The 24,038-nt window shown below is 40.3% G+C and overlaps 1 protein-coding gene across 2 annotated transcripts in view; it reads right to left on the reverse strand.

The window, feature by feature from the left end:
• The window catches only part of ERV1 (Erv1/Alr family protein), a 240,133-nt gene that overhangs the window by 205,100 nt on the left and 10,995 nt on the right, over nucleotides 1-24,038 (reverse strand). For both annotated transcript variants that reach the window (XM_089423484.1, XM_089423483.1), the window contains exon 2: nucleotides 1,168-1,245. In XM_089423484.1, the coding sequence (XP_089279610.1) occupies nucleotides 1,168-1,245 (78 nt within the window). The remainder of the gene's footprint in view (nucleotides 1-1,167; nucleotides 1,246-24,038) is intronic.

Genomic DNA, 24,038 nt, shown 5'->3' on the forward strand with positions numbered 1-24,038 from the left:
GGACACGTCGTTCAGGTGCTACCCCTTTCTACCAAGAAAAGAGGGTGTATTGCATGGGAAGTTGACCAGTAGTGGTCAACAAGACCATCAATAAAGAGCATGAAACTCGTGCTTTAAAAATAATAACATTTTATTTTCTTCTTTTGTTTGTTACATAGGATACATATTGAAATGACTACAATAATTATGAAGACCGAAACTAGTTACATTTTCAACAAGGAGTTCCTCTCTAAGGGACAAAACATTAGAAAGTCTTATGAAAAGAATTAGAAAAGCAGCGGAAAGGTTCTTTTCAATAGCATATTTCCATGTTCTTTGTGATCTCAATAAAGATGTGGACTTATGTGCTAATGAAGGGTGTAAATTAAGATTGGAAGATTTAAAAGTCAATAGTCGATTCAAGCCCTCTCCTATTCCTTGGAGCTAAAAAGATAGGCATTGCACAATTATGAATGATTGCATTATCAATCAGTTATAGTATTAGATGTCAATGTTGTTTTTTTGTGGATCAGATATGTAAGGTATATACCTACAAAACCCCTTTATTATGTTGTCAAGTTTGGAGTCCCTCTGGAAAAATTTGTACTTTTGCTAGATAAGAGGGCTCAAGAAAACTTTTTGAAGACATAGCTATGTACTACCTGATGTATTTGCTGCAATCTAGGCGCAGAGTTGCATATAAATAGAAAATTATCATTCTAGTAAAAAAAATAAGTAGGATGTTTGTGATGTGGATGCCAATGTGTGAGAATGTTACATGAACCTACAAAATAGATAGAATGGATAGACACAATCATGAGGATACTATATAGTGTACGTCAAGTTTCAACCAAAGCCATTCATCTGAATAGCGCAAGCCTTTATTACGAAGGCATTAATAGATATTCTATGCCAAACAACTAGGAAAAACACCATACATCCATTATATGGCATGTATCAAGCAAGGAAACCAAGCCAAAGATTGTCAAGACAAACACCAAACTAAATAAATGTTGTTTGGTAAAATAGTAACTCCAAACACCGTGAGTTCAATGCAAGAAAGCATGATAAAGGAGAACTACTTATTTAAAATTGTCAAATAGTGAAAACCCAAGCAACCATGTGTTCCTATGTTTGTGCATGTTCCTATCATAGAACCAGAAAAGTCTCACAAAGACATGTTTTGACCTGAGCTGCAACTGTGTGAAGTAATGTCCATGTTGCCCGTCCTAACTCCTCCTTCGATACTGGCCTTCTTAGCTCGTCCTATCAATACAAAGAGAACAAATGAAATAAATACGGAATATGTAAAAGTAATTGCATTTTGCTTTTCATTTCAACCATGCTCTAACAAGAATAGTAAGATTGCACTCAAGAAATTTCTAAAATTGTTTTGTTTGTATCAAGGAAAATAGATTATCTAATATGTATAGTGTAGATCTTGAATTTTCGCAATTAAAAATTAATCATGTGGGACAACATGCATTAGTTTCTTATTTCTCTTTTCGTAACAAGGCAATCTCTTCAGTTAGAACAGTCACGAACAGTGGGACATATCAATTGAAGTGTAAGGGTTGAATAGTTAAATACAACAGAATGTATCATTTGAAAAGTACGATTTCTTTTCAACTTTGAGCTGGCAAGGCTCAGGGCTCAAAGTGCTACAAAAACTACAAAAATAACCAACAAAATCAGTGAAATTTTGCAGTTTTTTCCTAAGTCAACAAAAGCTGAGAAATTGCAGGTAAAAGAGCTTGATTTTTTCCAGAAAGTACCAAGCATGAAAACAAAATTTAAAAAAAGCAAAAAACACTCTTTAAGAAGAAAATGTGATTCTTATTCTCATTTAAACTTGTTTGCACATTTGTAAGAGAGAAAAGTGCTTCTTCCTGCAGTTTAACTGAGTTCGATTTTTTGTCCCACTTTAAGTTATCCCTAAGTCTGATTTTTGAACATTTGCTCAGACAAAACCACAGGCTTACTAAGGTTTGAATTGTCACAATAGGGATAGAGTTGAACTTGATAAATCTCCAAAACCTATACCAACTAATAACAAGGAAATCATACACAAAACCACTGGTGACATGGAAGAAATAGATTCTAGAAAAGAAAATTCTTAGTATATAGTATATTCTTCTAAAAGAGAAGCAACACCTAGACCAAAATTCCAAAGGTAGATAAGATAAGATAATTTTATTAATGTCCAATGAATGACCACAAAAGTAGTTCGATGGGACTAAAAAATGAATTTATTGAAAGTACAAAGTGGGAATGCTAGAGTAACTCCTCTATCAATGCTATCAAATGCAGAAAAGAATAAGAATCTAAGTATCTAGCTAACTAGCTAAAAGAAACTATTAGGGAAGGTACAAGAAAACTACTAAATGTTGAAACATTGAATTTTCTACAAGATGAACAGTAGAAGCCAAATTTTCTGATATGATAATTACTACCTAATGATCTTTAACAATTTATCTTTCTCCCACTGATATCATTGAGCAATTATACATAGAAAATCTCAACAATAATGCAGTGAAAACAGTAAGATCATAAAGAGACAGCCATGCACAATAGAGACAACAAATTTACCTTGGGAAACCCAAACTTGGGAGAAAACCCAGCAACTTTTCTTTTAGGAGAAATTATTCTTCAACAAGGTTCACAATTACATAAATTGTCTAGAAATCTGTGCCAAAATCCAAGTCCAAGGTACCAGTGAAACCTAGTCAAATACCAACCAATCAATGCTAGTCAAACCAGCTAAAGTACAAAAGCCAATGCCTTGGTCAATTCGTCCTTCTTTCTGCTACCATGTGTAGCTACTATGGAAGAGAGATGATGATTCGAATTGACCAAATGAGGATGTCACATTGTGTATATATATACAAGTCGAATGGGTGCATTTACACCAAGGGGCATGTCCCTTCATGAGCCAGACTGACTTGTCCATCTTGAACCTACATGATACCCTATAAAAAATTAAATTTTATTTTTATTTTCATAAATCTTCTAGGCCGACTTAGGAGCCATCTTAGCATGTGGGAATACCTCCCATTGCTAAACAAAAATCAACACTCCTTAGCAAGGGAGGTATTCTCCTTGGCTGCAATAGATTTCCCCTTAGCTAAAATTTCTCCTCCATAAGAAAAGTTCATGAGCTTGCCATGTTGATGCATGTCTATAGATATTTCCATCTTAAAGTGGGCAATGTAAGTATCCAAAGTCTTTTACCTCTGGCCAAAGTCCTTTACAGCTCCTTAGGTAAATGTATCAATCTCCTATGGTTGAAGTCCTTTATGATCCAACCAAGTCCTTCTGGCTTCTCGGGAGAGAATCTACCCTTAGACCATTCACCCTTAGCCAAAGTCCTTTATGGCTTCTCAGGCGAATTACATCTATCTCCTCTGGTCAAATTCCTTTATGACCTAGCCAAGTCCTTCTAGATTCTCGAGAGAAGATTTGTCCAATCCTGTAATTTGCCCCCGTAATTGCCTTGGGCCATTCACCATTCTGATCGAAGTCCTTTATGAGCTAAGGCAAGTCCTTCTGGCTTCTTGGGTGAATGTATCCATCACCCTTGGTCAAAGTCCTTTATGACCCAACCAAAGTCCTTTACGGCTTTAGGAGATGGTTTGTCCTAATCCTGCAAAGACATCAACCCTCCCTCTCAATGAGGAGACATTCTGCATCACACCAAACCATAGTTTTAAAACTCCGACTCGGCCAAGGGTCGACTCCGACTCGGCCAAGGGTCGACTCCGACTCCGACTCCGACTCGGTATCAACTCGGCCGACTCGATTTCAATGACTCAGTCGTTGTAAAAAATACATTAAATATTTATTTTTTATAAAAACACATATTTTTAAAGATTTTCATTCATGTTTCCAAACACACAGCATTAGAATATAGATAGAAGACAACATATGATCAAAGTAGGCTCATGAATATATCCATTATATCAAAATGGCACCCAGTGCATTGTCCAATACATACACGATGATGATATAGAGATCAAAACAAAAACACATAACCAAGGAGGCTATAAATGGCCTCTACAACAAAAGTCTGTGACCAATACTACTGGCTAGTGGCTACTGCTAGAGTTGCCAACATCATCTGGCTCAGTGTTACTTGGGAGGAGGAGCAAAAGTGGGGAGCGAGAGCGAAAACGGGAGCGGGAGCGACATTTTCAGAAGCTCCTGGTTTGGGAGCGAATCCCAGAGGAGTTCGACAACCAATGTCACTAACATCAAGGTACATAGAGGAATTGGTGCTCTTGATTAAATACGAGTTCCATACCCTAATACATGACAAAATTCAATGGAAACATTGCAATCCTCCAATCCTGAAATCCTGAAAAATTGATAAGTCTGCTGGATTTTGAATGAAATCTAAAATTCTACTTTCTCCATATGAAATCCAATGAGGCTGAAACCACTTTCAAACATCCTAAGTCATTTCATGGTAATGTTAAAAATTTAAGTAAAAGGATGAAAACGAAGATTAAGGAGAATGTCACTTTTACTTTAAGAATTTAACATTACCATGAAATTTGAATAGCATATCAATAGTACAGAGCATTTGAGTGTGTTAAATAGGGTTTGGGAGGGGGAAATGGACCCCAAATAACATTTAACTAATTCATAAAACACATTGGAGTCCAAACCAATCAGCAAACACCTTAAAAAATCATTAAAAAATTGTTAAATCGTTGTTTTACTGGGGTTAAGGGCCGTTGTTTGTGACTCGGCCGAGTCAGTATGGAAACAGCTGAGTTGGCCGAGTCAGCCATGACTCCGCCGAGTCATTCAGTGACTCGGGCGAGTCATGGCTGACTCGGCCAAATGAACCGTTTCTTATACCGAGTCACTTCTGAGGGCAACGAAACGGATCAACTCGGCCGTTTCGGTTTCAAAACGGCCGAATTTTAAAACTATGCACCAAACTTGTCTCTAAAGTACACAAACTTCACTCTAGACAAAGGTTTGGTAAGAATGTCTGCAATCTACTCATCAGTGGATATGTACTAGAGTTCCACTGCTCCTTTCTACGCCATGTCTCAGATGAAGTGACATGATCAAAGAGTCATGCAAGTAGCTTCCAAAGCCACACTACTTCATGACTTGTGGCACTAGTTGCGATATACTTTGCCTCTATTGTAATGAGTGTGACAGAAGTCTGCTTCCTACTAAACCAAGATATCATAGTCGATCCAAAGTTGAAGCAGCACCCCGATGTGCTCTTTCTATCCTCCGCACTCCCGACCCAATTTGAATTTGTATATCTTGCAGCCTCACTTCACCACCTAAGACATATCTCAAACCATATCTACTATACCACAAAGGTACCTCAGCCATGCTTTGTTGCAACCCAATTTACATGCCTCATCTCAACCATAAACTATCTCAAGATGCTCACTGCAAAGCAAATATCTGACGTGGTCTAACCATCTGCATCAAGGATCCAATCAACTTCCTGGACATCATGAGATCCACCAAATCTAAATCTCCAATCTCAAGATATAGTGTATCTAGCCAGAATCTTTCATTTCAATCTTCGATGCCAAATCCCTCTAACACTAAAGAAGGTCTTCCTATGGTAGTCCTAGTTGCTCACTTTGTCACGTAACAAGTCTCTTTGCTGTTGCTACTCCCTCTGTCATGTAGACAAGTCCTTCTACTATCACTGCTCCCCTTGTCATGTAATCAAGTCCTTCCGCTATTTGACATGGTCTCCTCAAAGACAACATACTTCTCCAAGAGACCTTTTGCTTCTGAGCATCTTCACAATCTCAACCCATGACATCCTCTAAGAAAGATGCTTCTTCCACTATGCCTAACGATCTGCTCCCTCGAAACTGGAAGTTCTTCCTGTCATCTGGCATGATCCTGGATGATCTAACAATTTGTACAATTTCTTCCTTTCGAACACCAATCACTCTGTTGAGTTTGTGCTCAAGCCCTTAGGTCATACAAGAACCTATCCATCAGATACTAGAGCAAAACATATCCTTTTACTCCCTCTTACCAGGAGAACCTTCTTGCCACAAGCATTGCTTCATTCTTCCTGATGTGGCCTTCTGCTGCTAGAATCACTGCCTCGGTAGCCTTAAAGATGTACTTGCAAACCTCATTCAGGAGGTCATGGAAGAAACAATTATAATCAAGCAAAAATACAAAGACAAGAGGTTCACCAAGGCCAAATAACAATAATCAAGGGAGAAAGATATGAAGTATTTATTTCTTGATTAAGGAAGAAATTGTTGTGTTGTAGGAAATTGTCAACTCCCTCTTGATCTTTTCCTCCTTAATGAAGTCCATATGCAATCTCATCAAGCTTAGATTCCTTTGTTTCTTCATCCTCACAAACATGAAGACTCCAAGACAAATACATCAATAAAGAACTCCTCAACTCCCTCTGGATCTCGAGTAACTTCCTTTTGAATATTTGTAACATTGTCTTCCATTTGCTATTTGACTCTCCTTAGCAATCAACCTTCCACAGAAGATCAACTCCTTTAGATTTCTATCCACTTGTTGCTCACATAAAGACTCCTCCTTTAGCCCTTTGTACTATACCAGCATGTTTTAGCCCTCAATACTCAACCCCCCATTAGCTTGTTGTCCACTCAACCTGCTACAGCAACCTTCGGCCAGCCTCAATTCCTCCTCGACCTTATTGCAATCAACTTCTACCAACCTCCATTACTTCATTCCTATGGTTTTGATTTGAGGACTTCTTTGTCAAGGGTGGCAAATAGAACAAATGAGCATCATGTTTAAGCTACCTTTTGTGTGTTATACAAAACCTGGCTCTCCATAGCTAAATTTGCTATAGGAGCTAGCATCTCTACCAAAGGGGATAAGAAATGATTCTCTAGTTTCTCAAAGTCCCAGTCATATATCCAATCAACAGGCTCTACATTTAAAAGGCTAAATGAAAGAGTAGCAGTCCCATCTACAGCAAGGGGCATAGCCTCACCCTTCTCATCTGTTGTTCCAAATCCATCACCGATGAAGTACTTGACAACAATCCTAGAATAGCAAATAAAAAGAGGCTTTTTTTCATTTGATTTATAAATTCATTGTCAGCAAGTTGACTCACCTTAGTCTAACTCAGGTTTGACTCACAAGTTTAAGAGAATCATACTTGGCTTTTTATTCTTTGAGCAAGTCAAACCTGTACCTGGTCTCATTCCATATGTATTCAAGTCGTCCCTGAGTTAGACTTGCAAGCCTAGTCTAACTCAAGCAAGCATAGCAACTATGTAAAAGCCTATTAATTTGCCTCTACATTTCTTTAAAAGAAGATAGTAGGCTAGCCCAAAGGGTTAGCTCAACCAGTGTTAATGGTGTTAGGCATTTTGCTAGTTCCATGTTAGCAGGTGTCAATTCAAATTCTCTCAGTGGGGTGCATTAATTTACACCAACAAATTTACTAGAGATGCAATACACAAATCAATCTAAAAAAAACATCCTTGAATTTCCCTCTAATTTTCCGGAAAAAAGAAAACTAAAGAATAGTAAGTTTTGTCATTGTCCACTCATTGAAACCATACTTCCAAATACATATCATAATAACATCTTAAAAGAACATTCCACCGTAACAATGAATAAAGGGAATTTAAGAATGGGCGTGGAGATTGTTGCAGTAAATTTTAATTTAAAACAATTGTTGAGGTAAATTTTAATTTTAAAACAATTTAAATTAAAATTTAACCAAAGTTGTCTGAGCTAATCGTTTGCTCAGCTAAGGTTTTACAAAGTCGTTTGCAAGCTTACTCTAGAAAACACTAATCGGTTTTTATGCATTCATCGCATCTATTGTAGAGAAAAAAGAGAATTTACCGAAAAAATTGTACGCCAACGGAAGATTCATCTGTGCTCTAGAAAGTTTTTCCTAAATAAGTTGTATCCAAATAATCCGCTCCTTGCTTTTTCTCATGGACAACCCCACCTTTAGCTTCCCTTCCCAATTGCCAAGTTGTCGAATCGTCCCCAACTTTGCTCATTGATATTTTAGAATCTCTAATATTCATATTACTTTGAAAATAATTGGATAATTTACTCTGGACACATTGTGTAAATGTACCCAGGGTTTCGAGAAAATGTTCCATTGAATTATTTGCCATGTGAATCAGCCAAATATGGAAACATGCAGATGGAAAAAATCAAATTCGAGTCGAGAAGAGCAGTTGGAGAGAAATCGAGTAGAGAAGAGAAGTGGAAGGAGAGACTGGAAACTACAATATTTCTCCCTTTGTGCATTCAGCGTGCAAAAATTGGCCGTTTTTCTTCAGTCGTCCAGCAAACTTTCAAGTAGATCACTTTTGCTAAACCTTGAAAATCAAAATCTGCACAACTGCTTGAATATCTTCGTGCGAGCACGATTATCATTTTCAATATTTTATCATGGCCCTAATCCTTCTTATACCATGCCTAGTTTCATGCAGATAGCAAGAATCGAATTCGAGTCGAGGAGACTTGCAAATGGCAAGAATCAAATTTGAGCCAAAAGAGTAGTGGTAGGAGAGACTAGATATTACGATATTTCTCCCTTTGTGCGCTCAGCCTGCAAAAATTGGCCATTTTTCTTCACTCGTCCAAGAAACCTCAATGTAGATCACTTTTGCTAAACCTTGAAAATCAAAATCTGCACAACCACTTGAATATCTCCCTGCTCCTACGAGCACAATTATCATTTTCAATTTTTTATCATGGCCCTAATCCGTCTTATACCATGTCTCATTTCATGCTATTGCCTTGCGTGTCTCTACTGCTAATTTTCTCACTTATGAGATTTTAAGCTAACCAGTTCACTATTTAAAAAGAAACATCATTGGCACTTTTAATGGATATGCAATGATAACTTAAGTGCCTTTATAAAAACCAATTACCAAAATCACATACTTTCAAAATCTTTAGTGTTATGCATATGTCGTGATGCGCCATACCTTTTGCTTGTATTCATGTACCACTAAGTTCTCATATATTTCAATTTCTTCAAAGATGTAAAATATGCAAACATCTCATCTTTAGTTCAAATATTATAATATTGAACCTCATTTCCATCATTAATAACATAATGTTACTTATTTCCAATGTTCAAAACACTTCCTAGTAACATCCTTTCTTATTATATACACTATATATTTTGATTTTGTAGAAAAAGTGAAGAAAAGCATAATTCATTCAATGGTGCTGCAATTTTTTGCAAACTAGGAATAAGTTGGGTCATATATGGATCAACAGTTTCTGTAAGAGTTAATCTAGAGAGCAAAGAAGAATAATGTTTCATATGCTAAACTTGTATAATTTTAAACCATGTTGTGTGGGAGGGCTCTAAAATGACACATGTAATTCATGCAAATTGATCCTTAAGCTATTGCTAAAACACTTGATAAAGTAATTGAAGGCTTTATAGTCAAGTTTTAGATGCCTAAAACTTGTATAATTTTAAACCATGTTGTGTGGGAGGGCTCTAAAACTACACATGTAATTCATGCAAATTGATCCTTAAGATATTGCTAAAACACTTGGTAAAATAAAAAATTCTGTGGAGAAGCCGAAATTTTCTGGGCACCTTTGACTACTGCTGACCATTAACTTTGAGCTCTAAAATCTGAAGTTTAACTGCATATGTTTTCTCTCTCCTTTTACCAAGTTTGACTGAGTTGTTTGGGACTGTTTTGACTTCATTTTGACCAGCATTTAAGTCTGCATTCTTGGGCAGTTGACCGAGCTCTTTTGGAGGAGTTTGACTGTTGACTTTTGGATTGGTTAGGGCACCTTTGATTGTTGTTGACTTTAACCAGAATTGCAGATTTGACAGTTTGACCAGATTTGATATTGGATTTTGGATATTGGTTTGTTGGAAAGTCAAAGGTGTTGACCTCTAACTCTTGGATGCTAAATTGGATCATTGTAATCTCTCTACTAAACATTTTATGACAATCTAATAAGAAGAAGAATTTGAAAGGGATTTCCCCCTTGTGGGGTTTTTTCCGAGTCTTTGACTAAATTTGGTGTCTCTTGTTATTGCTCTTGTTTGTCTTCTATTGTACATTGCATTTATTGTTCTAGCTACAATTGTTATTTATCATTGGAAAACTAAATTTGAATGCTAATTGAAGAAAATATTCGGCTAAAGTGATTGTAATAGCAGAGAATAGTGGAAAATTAACACATCGTTTCAAAAGATGGAATTAGTATTGACCCGAAAATAATAGAGGCTATTAAGGGGATTCCTCCCCCAAAGGATAAGAAGACCTTAAGATCATTCTTTGGTAAGATTAACTCCGTAAGAAGGTTTGTTACAAATTTTGTTGAGATTGTCAAACACATGAATGATTTACTAAAGAAGGATACTCCATATGTTTGGGATAGAACAAAGGACAAATTTTCCAGGAAATCAAGGATAGAATAGCCTCCGCTATCATCTTAATTAGTCCTAATTGTTCCAAGGATTTTATCATTTACTCATTTGCATTTAAGGACACAATTGTGAGAATATTGATGCAAAAGGATGACGAGGGAAATGAAAGGCCAATTGCATTTATGAGTAAGCCCTTGCAGAATGCCAAGATGAGTTATACTCTCACCAAAGAGCAAGTATAGGCTCTATTGATTTGAGGTAGCATCGGATGTGCTCTAGGCCTCAAATTTTGCAGGGAGGCTTGGGTACATGTATTCCAAAGAACCTAGAAAGTGTTTTAGGAAATTCCACCCATAAACAATTTTATTAAAATAATTAATAATTTTTAATGGGACTCTAAGTCTAAACTTAGGAAATTAAAAATATTAATGGGTATTAATCTAATTGTGGGTGTAACTTCTAGAAGAAGACAAGGATCAAGCTAAAATGATCTTAGCCATTGACTAGCTTTTAATCTGGGTCGTTGAATGTCAACGAGAAGATTATTTAAGGAAGCTTGAGAGTCATTTGGAAAACACAGCGAGAGATCAAAGATCGAATTTCTGAAGTGAGAAGTTCTCAGGAGGAAGTTCTGATCAAGGATATTTCTTGCAGTTGAGGGGCAAGGATAGCATCTGGAGAGAGATTTTCTCAGTCGGAGAATCATCAGCAAAGAGAGGTAGAGAGTGATCCAGTAGCCCAAACGCAGAGGCTGACGCAGGGCCATGCAGAGGCAGCGCAGAGGGTGAGAGAGAGTCCAAGATTTTGCTGGGGAGAGTCAATTTCAGAAGTCGGGAACCAGGGAGAGACCGGGAGGCTAAGAGCAGAGACTCCAGGCAGTAAATCGGTCAGCAAACTGGGTGACGCAGTGACTAGAGAGGTTGACGCAGGGATTGCGTGAGGACTGCGCAGAGGCAGCATAGGGCTTGCCAGAGGCACTTCATCCAGAGTCTGGATCAGCGGGGATTTTCTTAGTGATTGTGTGAGGTAATCTCACAAATCTTTTTGCCATTTTTTCTCTTTGTAACTAAATAATCGGAGAGGTATTTAGAGATGTATTCAAAGTTTGCTACTACTTAATAATAATAAACCCTCAGATCTGCTACATTGGTTTTCCCGCATTGGGTTTTTCCGGGGACATTTGTCCAAAAACAACAGTGTCCATTGTGTTGTATTTTCTTTCTTGCTCAGTCTCTTGTTTCTACATAATATTTAATTAAGTGAAGTTTGCAGTGTATGTATTACGATATTTGTCATAGGAAACTGCAAGTAATTTGTTTAGAGGAATTTAACAAATAGGAGTAATATCATCAGTTGTTGCAGTAGGGATTCCAGTTGTGGAATTTCACATAGTATCAAAGCTGCAGGTGAAGCACGAAGAGCAGAGTCGGTAGATCCAACACTGAGCAGAAGAGGGAAGTTGAAAAGCTGCATGAGGCAGCAGTTCGAAACCCCCAAAGTGTTTGTCCAGTTCTTAGCCAAAGGGTTGAAATTTCGAGGCAGTCTCTCTCCGAGAGAGTCGACAGAGAGAAGGGCTTCCAGATCGAATTTTTGTCGGGACAGAGGAAGCAGCGTTGAAGCCTCGGCGTGAGGAGAGCTGGTGGGACGCAAAGTTTTTTGCAGGCAGTTTGTTGGGCAAAAAATCGTCAGAAAAAAGAGAAGAAGCGCGGCTAAGGGAATTTCTTCCTCAAAGAATTCCTAGCCAAGGAATTCGAATTCTCTAGAGTTGAGCAGCAACAAGGGGCAGCAGTTTTACTAGCTCCAGTAGGGAGTGCATAGGCTAGCCCAGCAACAGAATAGAGGACAGAGGAGGGCATTCGACTTTCTATTTTTGGTAGAAATAGCAACTAGTGGCTTGAGGGATCAGGACAGGTTGGACGGAGCATCGAACTATGTCATCTGGAAGGCTAGAATGTCATTCCTTCTAGATGAGCATGCCCTTAAGACATACGTCAATAGTGTGGCGGTTGTCCCTGTAGATGCAAATCCATTGAAGAAATACAGATCAGAAATGGCGAAGGCCAAGAGGATGATCCTTGATGGAGTAAAGGATCACGTGGTGTGTCATGTCGCTAGCAGAGGGACTGCTAAGGAGATGTGGGATGCCTTGGCAATGCTATATCAAGGATCTTTCGAGCAGCGGAAGATGTACTTGGAGCAGAAGTTGAGATTTGCTCAGATGCAGAAGGGGGAGCATGTGGATCCATTCCTCACGAAGCTTAAGGAGACTTGTGATGAATTGTTTGTTGCGGGGCATACACCTCAAGATTTAGAGTTGGTTAGACTGGCCCTCAATTCTGTCTCAAATGAGTGGCAAGTCTTTGTCCAGAGTATCCTGGGCAAAGCAACATTGCCGAATTGGGATGAGATGTGGACAACTCTAAAACAAGAGGAGTTGAGGAGAGACTTAGTCAAGGTTAAACTTGACGGAAGCAGCAGCAGTGGGTCGAAGCCCAAGGAGGAGGAGGATAATGTAGCCCTTGCATCGAAGGGATAGCAGGAGCAGCGGAGACATAAGAAGGACGTCTCAAAGATCAAGTGTTTCAAGTGTGGTGAGATGGGTCACTACGCTACTCAGTGTCCTCTCAAGAAGAAGGACAAGGATGAGAAACACGATCCGAAGGCTGCGCCCGCAAAGATCGAAGAGGAGGAGTTCGCCATGACAGTCGAGATACCTCCAGGAGGGAGGTGGGCTGATTTGGAGTTGTAGTTCGAAAGAGCTACAGATGGGCAAGATCCTTGAGGAGTCCACCTCTCGGATCAATACCTTGCTACGAGAGCCCAATTTTGCAGTAGCAGGATGGAATAGTGTCAGATGGTGCCGAGGAGTGACAGGGAGACAATTGTAGTGGCTAGGAGCACCAGAGACTAAACAACACAAAGCAGAGTTGTCAACAGTGCAGATGGCACAAAGCAAAGGTCAACAGCAGCGCAGTATATTCAGAGGGTCAGTGCAGAGATTAGCAGCAGTTAGGCTTCAATATTCACGTGGTATCATACTGAACACAGTTAGTTCAGTAATTTTCGATGTTTTTCTGTTACGGATGGAGTAGCAACAACAATTTGCAGTGCAGTGGCAGTTGGCAGTGGTAGTGCTAGTAGCACCACAAAGGCAGCACTTGAGAGGGAGTTGTAGTATGGATGTAGTGTTGACAGTGGCAGTGTCAGCAGCAGTACATTTGCAACGACAGCGCAGTAGTTGGTGGACAGCATGTCAGACATCAACAGTGCAGAGGACGATGCTTCAGAGTCAGAGCAATATGCACAGCGTATATTGCTAGAGCACATTCCTCGCTAAGAGGGAGTGTTGATTTGAGGTAGCATCAGATGTGCTCTAGGCCTCAAATTTTGCAAGGAGGCTTGGGTACATGTATTTCAAAGAACCCAGAAAGCGTTTTGGGAAATTCCACCCATAAACAACTTTATTAAAATAATTAATATTTTTTAATGGGACTCTAAGTCCAAACTTAGGAAATTAAAAATATTAATGGGTATTAATCTAATTGTGGGTGTAACTTCTAGAAGAAGACAAAGATCAAGCTAAAATGATCTTAGCCATTGATTAGCTTTTAATCTGGGTCGTTGAATGTCAACGAGAAGATTATTTAAGAAAGCTTGAGGGTCATTTGGAAAACACAGCGAGAGATCAAGAGATAAAATTTCTGAAGTGAGAAGTTCTCAGGAGGAAGTTTTGCTCGAGGAGATTTCTTGCAGTTGAGGGGCAGGGATAACATCCGGAGAGAGAGATTTTCTCAGCCAGAGAATCATCAGCAAAGAGTGATCCAGTAGCCCAAACGCAAAGGCTGATGCAGGGCCACGCAGAGGCAGCACAAAGGATGAGAGAGAATCTGAGATTTTGCTAGGGAGAGTCAGTTTCAAAAGCCGTGAAACGGATTGTGAGACCGGAAGGCTGAGAGCAGAGACTCCAGGCAACAAATCGATTAGCAAACTGGGTGATGCAGTGCCTAGAGAGGTTGACGCAGGGACTGCGTGAGGACTGCGCAAAGGCAACGTAGGGCATGCCAAAGGCACTTCATTAGAGTCTAGATCAGTCGAGATTTTCTCATTGATTATGTCGATCGGCAAACTGGGTAACGCAGTGCCTAGAGAGGTTGATGCAGGCACTGCGTGAGGACTACGCAGAGGCAACGTAGGCCCTACCAGAGGCACTTCATCTAGAGCCCGAATCAGCCGGGATTTTCTTAGTGATTGTGTGAGGTAATCTCACAAATCTTTCTGCCAGTATTTCTCTATGTAATTGAATAACCTGAGAGGTATTCAGAGATGTATTCAGTTGATAATAATAAACCCTCAGATCTGTTGCACCGGTTTTCCCACATTGGGTTTTTTCGAGGACATTTGTCCAAAATCAACAATGTCCATTGTGTTGTATTTTCTTTCTTGCTCAGTCTCTTGTTTCTGAAAAAATTTAATTAAGTGAAGGTTGCAGAGTATGTATTATAATATTTGTCGTAGGAAACTACAAGTAATTTGTTTAAAGGAATTTAACAAATAGGAGTAATATCATCAGTTACTGCAGTCGGGATTCCGGTTGTGGAATTTTCACACGCTCTTGTCAAATCATTTAAGTTTTTTTGAGCCTATGTACAATATAACTGAATGCATGCCTTTCTCCCATATCCTGTCGTCAAATACGTGTTATCACAAAGTGATTGCTTGGGGTCAAGAGGCAAATGGGTTTCAAAAATCCAAGAATACAACTTAGGAATTCATCCAAAAAGATCATTAGGGGACCAAAGGCAATAATAAGGTCATCCAAATGGGCGAGGAGGAACAAGTTTGCACAACTACCGTAGAATTGGAAGAAGATGAATGGTACTTTGATATCATATATTACCTTAGGAACTTGTTTGTCCCTCCTAGTCTAGTGGAAGACAAATGAAGAGCCCTTAGATTGAAAGCCACTAAGTATTATTTGACCCAAGATGGCCTAGGTTGGATGAGCCCAAATGGGGTCAATCTCCGTTGCATGAACAAATAAGAACCTGATAAACTTGTCAAGGAATTTCTTGCTAGATTTTGTGGTGGACATTACATTGCAAGGATTATTGCCCACAAAATCCTCAAGGCAGTTACTATTGGCCTACCATCTTTGCCGACACCTTAAGTTTTCTTAAAACTTGCCAACCATGTCAATTGTTCACAGGAAAACAACAACTCCTAGCCTTGCCACTAAAGAGCGTTGTCATTGAAGCCCCATTTCAACAATGGGGCCTTGATTTCATAGGAGAATTCAAGGAAAACTCTAGCAATGGTCACAAATGGATCCTTACTGCCACCAACTACCTAACTAAGTGGTGGAGGTTATCCCCACCAAGAAAGCCATTAACCAAGTCATTATGGACTTCCTGGAAGAACGAATTGTAACAAGGTTTGGTGTTCCAGCCAAGATTGTGACTGATAACGCCAAGGCTTTCAACTCTTTGGCCCTTACTGTGAAAATTCTATCACTACAGCAACTGATTTACTTTTCCTACTTATTCCACAATAAGTTATTCGTGAAATTACTTCAATAAACATTAAAATAAATATTGTTGCAAATATCACACTGTAATACAGAAATAAACATATGCACAAGAATCAACACATTGACACAATTATTTTGGACAACAATCCCCGGAAAAACCCAATGCGGGAAAACCGGTGCAGCAAGGGAGGTTTTTATTATTCAGCAATTCTTCAGTACAACAGGGTGCCAAACTAGCTTACCCACAGAGAGAAATAATTCTCCAACACTTCTCCCAATCCCAGCGTCAACACAGCTGACCTCTACGTGGCTCTCCAACCTTCTACGTCAACCCCTGCTTGACTGCGTTAGCACTGGGCCTCTCTGCGTCACCCACGCAAGCCCAGCTAGTGACTACATAGTCTTCTGCTGCCTCTACGTCTGCCTAAAAAGCCCTGCGTCTGCCTCTCCTGCCTCAGCGTTGATCTTCAGTGGCTGATCCCGCCTCTCCTCTCCGTACTTGCTGCCTCATGACTGCTTACCAGACCACTAATTCAATTTCTCAGCTAAGCCTGCTCCAGAAATTGAACTCACTAGTCTCCCTCAGTGTGTTCTCCAAGTGACCCTCAAGCCTCCTCTTATACTTTTCTCATTGACACATCAACGGCCGAGATTAAGTCCCTAATCAACGCTAAGATTAGATCTGGCTTGATCCATGACTTTTGGACCATTCTAACACAGTTTTATATTAATTCACATTATTTTATTTTCCCTAAGTTTAGACTTAGGGACTCCATTAAAAATATTAATTATTTTAATATCTCCCAAACTGTTTAGAATTTGCCCAAACCCTTTCTGGGTATTGGAGATCTCATGTGCCTTAGCCTCTCCACTAATTTTTGTGGCTAGAGCACATCTGATGCTACCCAAAATCAACACTCCCTCTTAGCGAGGACTGTGCTCTAGTAATACTCTTCACTGAGCATCACTCTGATCATCCGGCATCGATCCCTGTGCTGATGCTAGGCCTGTTGCCCAACATCCTCTGCACTGTTGCATCTTGTACTACTACCCATGGCCCTGCCACTACCACTGTTGCATCTGTATTGCAACTCCCTCTACGTCCATGCTGCTGCTGGTCCTTCCTCCCAACACTGCATCTACACTGCAACTCCCTCTGCATCCTTGTTGTTATTACTCCCATTTCTGCCACTGAAATGGGTTCTTTACCATTCCCATATTTTCCCTGAAGTAGTCAAACTTAGTCCTTCCAAGGGCCTTGGTTAGGATGTCTGCCACCTGTTCTCCTGTAGGAGTGTAGCTCAACTGTATAGCTCCTCGTTGGACACAGTCCCTGACAAAGTGACACTGGATATCAATATGCTTCGACCTATCATGAAACACTGGATTCTCAGAGAGCTTGATGCAACTCTGATTATCGCACACGATCCTAGTCGCCTCCATATTCCTTCTGAATAGGTTCACAAGCAATTTTCTAAGCCATATGGCCTCACACAAAGCTGTGCTAGCTGCCATATATTCTGCTTCAGATGAGCTCAGAGCCACGAACTTATGTTTCCTATTGCACCAGGAGGTCATTCCCGATCCAATGTTTAAACAGTACCCAGAGGTGCTTTTCCGATCCACTGAACTTCCTGCCAGTGTTGCGAAAATAGTGATAATATCGAAAAATCGCGGTTTTTTGAAAATGGCAATATTATCACCCAATTATTACGTGAATTTTTTCGCAAAAAATCGCGATAACTTGAAATTATCGCGATTATTACGAAAAAATCGCGATTTTTGGGAAAAAATCTTGAAATTTCTTTTCTTTTTTTTTTTGGCCGATTTTTTTATGAGGAGGAGGTGACACAACCTACCCAGGCTACCCCTATCACTAGTAGAGGACGTGGTCTACCTCCTGTAGCTCCTAGTTCTTCAGCTTCTAGAGCACAACAGAGTCCACTGCCAACTCCACCAGCATCTACATCTAGAGGGAAAGCTATTGCATTTTCTCGCATTTTCTCGCAAGAGGGGCAGAGGAAATCAGTGGTATTAGTTATTTGGTTCATTTCATTGTATATGACATTATGACTCATGATATGACATACATTATTATATTTTTTGTTGATATTTTGAGGCTGAGTTGGGACTCAGGAGTCAGGATTGACTATTCAGGACATGATTCACTGTTATGTGTGATGTAGCACTAGAAATGATATTACACATCTTATATATTAGTTCTTTTATCATATTTATGTGTCAATGTATTTATTTTATGTTGTAGATGCTTTAGACATTAAAAAAATTGAAAAAAAATGAATATTTTTGTATTTTATGATTTTTTCCTGATTTTTTCCCTCGTCGATATTATCTCGATAACGATTACTGCAACATTGCTTCCTGCCCAATCTGCATCAGTAAATCCACTCAATCCGATATCCTTACTCCTGGCGTACAAGAGTCCATAATCGACTGTTCCCTGTAAGTACCTGAGAACATGTTTGGCTATTGCCCAGTGCGCCCTCTTCGTTTCCACCATGAACTGATTGAGGGAGTTGACAGTGTAGCAAATGTCTGGCCTGGTATTGACCAAATACATCAGGGACCCTATGAGCTGCATGTATGGGGTGGGATCGACATCCTTCTGATGCATCAATCTTCTCCTAGTTGGTGATCATTGGCGTAGCCATAGGTCTACAGTCCTCCATTCCGAATCTTTTCAGGATTTCTGTAGCATACCTCCCTTGCCCAAGGAAGATTTCTCCCTTCTGCTGCCAAACTTCCAACTCTAGGAAGTAGTGCATTCGTCCCAAATCCTTCATATCGAATTTTGTGGCTAGATTCTTCTTGTAGTCCCCGATGAGTCTGGACGATCCTATTAGAGAGATCATCCACATACAATACTAAGATTAGCGGCTTGTTCTCTACAACCATATAGTAGAGATTCGGATCCGCGTCACTCTTGACAAACCCCATCTTCTACAAGTAGCCATCTATTCGACCATACCATGCTCTCGGTGCTTGTTTCAGCCCATACAAGGCTTTCTTCAATCTGCATACATGAGACTTCTTCTCATGAGTTTCAAAGCCCTCTGGTTGTTCAATGTATACCTCCTCTTCTATTACCCCATTCAGAAATGTCGTTTTGACATCCATCTGATGGATCTCCCATCCCATCTGGGCTGCAAGAGATATCACGGTTCTAATAGATGTATACCTAGCTATCGGGGCAAAGTATCCTCATAGTCAATCCCTTCCTTTTGAGCATACCCCTTAGCCACAAACCTAGCCTTGTATTTCTCAACACTGTTGTCTGCAGCGTATTTGATCTTGTAGATCCATCTTGAACCTACCATTGATCTGTCTTGAGGCCTTGGCACCACCTCCCAAACATCGTTTACCATTATGGAGTTGTATTCCTCCACCATCGCATCAAGCCAAACCTGATGTTGAGTTGCCTCCTTGAAACTAACAGGCTCTCCATCCTGAGCTACTAATGCCTAATATCTATCCGGTTGTTTTCCTTTTTGCTCCCTCTTATTGTTTCTTGGCGCACCGATGAAGTCCTTTTCATCTCGCAGAATCAGACGAAGTTCTCTGCTACTTCTTCCTCTGCCAGCAGGTGCTTCTGTTCGCTCCTCCTCCTCATCCTGAGAATCTTCCTGTCCTGAGGAAGAATTCTTTACTTCTATTGGTTGAAGAGGCTTAACCAATAGCTCCTCTTTCGACTGCTCCTCGAAAGACATCTCGAAAGATCTTCTGAAAGCCCTATCCTCCGTGAACTTTACATCTCTTCGTACTACTACCTTCCTGCTCCCTGGAAGATAGATTCTGCATGCCTTAGCATTCTCGCTATATCCCATCAGATATCCCTTTTCCGCAGTCTAATCCAGCTTCTTCCTCTTTTCTTCGGGTATGCGACAATATGCTAAACTCCCAAATATCCTGAAATGACTGACTTCGGGTGTCTTCCCTGTGAAGACTTTCTCTGGAGTAATCTTGCCCAATGCCCGATGAGGAGTCCTATTCTGAACATAGACTGTGTTGCATGCTTTCGCCCACAGGAATTTTGGGATATCCTGATCATACATCATGGCCCTAGCTGCTTCTACAATAGTCATGTTCTTTCTTTCTGCTACCCCATTCTGCTCCGGATTGTAGGGAGTTTTCCACTCTCTTCTAATGCCCTCCTTGGCACAAAAATCAGTGAAGTCTTTATCAACATATTCTCCACCATTATCTGAGCACAAAACTTTTATTTTCTTCCCAGTCAGATTCTCCACCAGAGCCTTGAACTCCTTGAATCGACTGAAAACCTCATCCTTGGTTTTCAAAAAATAAATCCAAGTTTTCCTTGAGTGGTCATCAATGAAGGTAAGGAAATACTTGGCACCACTGAGAGCTTTGACGGACATAAGTCCGCTGATATCTGAGTGTATCAATCCTAGTACACTCTTGGCCCTGTATTTGCTCCTAGGAAATGCTGCCTTGGCATACTTTCCTAGAGCACATCCCCTGCAAACATCATCTCGTTCCGTACTCAGATCCGGAACTCCTGTTACAATGCTCCTGAGAATTCCTAGAGCTCCATGGTGCAAGAGACCCATTCTTCTGTGCCATAGTTCGTTCAAGTCCTTGTCTCCATGACTACCTATTAGTGCCATTGGTGATTCTAGTTGTAATCTATACAACCGATTACTTTTGATCCCAATCTGCACTTTCTTTCTCCAGCTCGGGTGTTTGACGTATACCTTCTCCTTGATGAAGTAGACGTCATAGCCCTTGCCTTGTAGTTATGATACGGAAAGTAAGTTCATCCCCAATCCTGGTACATGCAGCACATTTGTAGCATGGAACCGTTCTCCCAATTTTGTCTGAAAAACTATGGTACCCTTCCCTACTAGAGTACACTTTGCTTTGTTCCCCATGGTGATCTGAAAGTTCATCTTCTCTTCTCGATATTCTGAGAAACACTCCCTGAATCCCGTCATATGCCACGAGGCTCCATTGTCTATATACCATACTTCTGATGATGTAGCACTAGTCATACACGCCACTTCTTCTTCCAACCTGGAAGCTAACATAGAGAAGTCGACATCTCTTTCTCTTGTGCAATCTTCCGAAAATCTGTGTGAGTCCCCTAACATGGATGCCTTTGCAATGTGGTCTCAACCCATAACTAATTTTACCTTCCTGCTTTGATTACTCCCTCTGATACCATGTGAAAATTCTATCACTGCAACAACTGATTTACTTTTCCTACTTATTCCACAATAAGTTATTCATGAAATTACTTCAATAAACATTAAAATAAATATTGTTGCAGATATCACATCATAATACAGAAACAAACATATGCACAAGAATCAACACATTGACAAAGTTATTTTGGACAACAATCGTCGGAAAAACCCAATGCGGGAAAACCGGTGCAGCAAGGGAGGTTTTTATTATTCAGCAATTCTTCCGTACAACAGGGTGCCAAACTGGCTTACCCACAGAGAGAAAATTTTCTCCAACAATTCTCCCAATCCCCGCGTCAGCCCGGTTGACCTCTACATGGCTCTCCAACCCTCTGCATTAGCCCCTACTTGACTGCGTCAGCAATGGGCCTCTCTGCGTCACCCATGCAGGCCCAGCTAGTGACTGCGCAGTCTTCTGTTGCCTCTGCGTCTGCCTAAAAAGCCCTGCGTCTGCCTCTCCTGCCTCAACGCTGATCTTCAGTGGCTGATCCCGCCTCTCTGCTCCGTACTTGCTGCCTCCTGACTGCTCACCAGACCACTGGTTCAATTTCTCAGCTAACCCCGCTCCAGAAATTGAACTGACTAGTCTCCCTCAATGTGTTCTCCAAGTGACCCTCAAGCCTCCTCTTATACTTTTCTCGTTGACACATCAACGGCCGAGATTAAGTCCCTAATCAATGGCTAAGATTAGATCTGGCTTGATCCATGACTTTTGGACCATTCTAACACAGTTTTATATTAATTCACATTAATATTTTATTTTCCCTAAGTTTAGACTTAGGGATTCCATTAAAAATATTAATTATTTTAATATCTCCCAAACTGTTTCGAATCTGCCCAAACCCTTTCTGGGTATTAGAGATCTCATGTGCCTTAGCCTCTCCACTAATTTTTGTGGCTAGAGCACATCCGACGCTACCCCAAATCAACACTTACCTTGATGTGTTGTAACTATGGAATAATATCAGCTCACTCTTCAAACTATTACCCTCAAGGAAACGACCAAGCTAAATCAAGTAACAAGAACCCCATGAAGATAATCAAGAAAATTGTGGGCGAAAAGTTAAAACAAACGAAGCTGGGATAGCAAAATCAAGTAACATTTATGAGTTGACCACACGACTGTGAAAGCATCCACAGAGTATAGTCCCTTTTAGTTAGTATATGGGTCTGAGGCAAAGTTACCTATCCAACTGCGATTGCCCACTCTAGAATGCCTCCAAGCATTCTTACATCAACAGGATGTCATTCAATCAAGGATCAACCAAATCATAGAGATGGATGAGTCTCATCGCATGGCCATCGATCAACTTGGTAGAAATCAAGAAAAGATTAAGAACAATTTTGATAATCAAGCTAGACCCAGAATGTTTGAGCCTAGAACCATGGTCCTCTTATGGGACAAGAGAAGAGAAAACCCAGGTATGCATAAAAAACTTGATAACCTGTGGATTGGCCCTTACAAAATACTTGACATTGTTGGTACTAACACCTATCATCTTGAGACTCTGGACGGAGAACGCCTTCCCTTACCTGTGAACGGTCAACTCCTGAAGGAGGATTATCCTAACGTGACCTGACATTCACATATTTGTAACTGCATTGCATATTGTGTAAGAATGATAACAACATTCAACTCATAGTTTCATGTGATTAGACTGCATTAGAACAGATTTTATTTTATGTATGGATTTATACTCGTATAAAACATTGGCGATACCCTACACCCAGCGCACATGCTCCCAACAAGTTTGTTGCAATGTGCAAGTTACAGGTTTGTGGTCCCAAGGATTGCTAGAGTTCTCATGAACATGGATCGTGCACTCTATGGTGAGCTCATGTCCCAGTTGGAGCCAGATATTACCCACCAAAAGTGGGTAACCCCATAAGAGAAAAAATTTCTCCCATCATCTCTTCCAGCCAACAGCCCCTGTAACCACCACTAGCCAAAGACGATATGCCATTCACATATTCGGCACCTGCATCAATCATATGTCTTCTCACCCATCTTGCAGGAGCACATGAACGAAGGTGGGCTTCTGATCAAAAGGTACTTTATTCATTTTACAATCGAATGCTTATGCTTATTTGTATTTGGGCTTTTGGCATGGATTATGGGGTGACCTAGAAGGAAGAGGGGTTTTGGGTGTGATCTTGTTCCCTCACCTTTAATGAGGGTTAATCTTTGATCCTAGTCTAGCGGGACCTCCCCTAATCGCCCAATGGGTTTAAGGAAGGGCACTAGTTGGGAAGCCCTGATTGAGATGCATGTTCCATCTATCCCTATTCCATACTTACCACTTTCCATCTCATATATAAAGCCCTATATTCCACCTCCAATCTTCAGGTTCAACTAACCATTGGTTCTCTCGTATTTGGCACCCATACATCCTCATACCTGTGTAGGGCTCGGAACTTGGCCCTGGGAGGTTGATGCAGCTAAAAGAAAAGGAAAAGCATATATTGGCCATAAGAAAAATAAAAGAAAGAATATTAAAATGCAAAAGATGGTTAGGACATACACATTAGCATGTGGGCAAAAGCCTAGCATGAGCTCTACCTCACCCCTTATGGCCATCACCCGGTTCCTAAGCACCATATTGCTCCTATACATCATGAAAGGAACCCTTGCATGTCCCAACCCCGATGGGCAATGAGTTGCCTCATCATTAAGGGGTAATACAACTGTTATACATCATACAAAGCAAGCTCTAACCCTTTGAGCTATGAGCAGTAATACAAAGAAAAATCAAGAAAAAGTAAAAGGTGCACAAGAGGGGTGGAAAAACAAAGGTTGGATTGGTAACTCATGCATCCACGATTGCTCCCTCCTCACATCTATATACTCAGGATGTGGATCCCCATCATGTTGGTCCCTTTGACCATGGCACTTGGCCATGAAGTCTTCTCCCCTTCGTTACCATCATTATTC

The sequence above is a fragment of the Pinus tabuliformis genome, chromosome 4_1 (genome assembly GCF_031772625.1).
Source record: "Pinus tabuliformis cultivar Carrire ecotype Pingquan chromosome 4_1, CPIR1, whole genome shotgun sequence".
Taxonomy (NCBI): Eukaryota; Viridiplantae; Streptophyta; class Pinopsida; order Pinales; family Pinaceae; genus Pinus; species Pinus tabuliformis.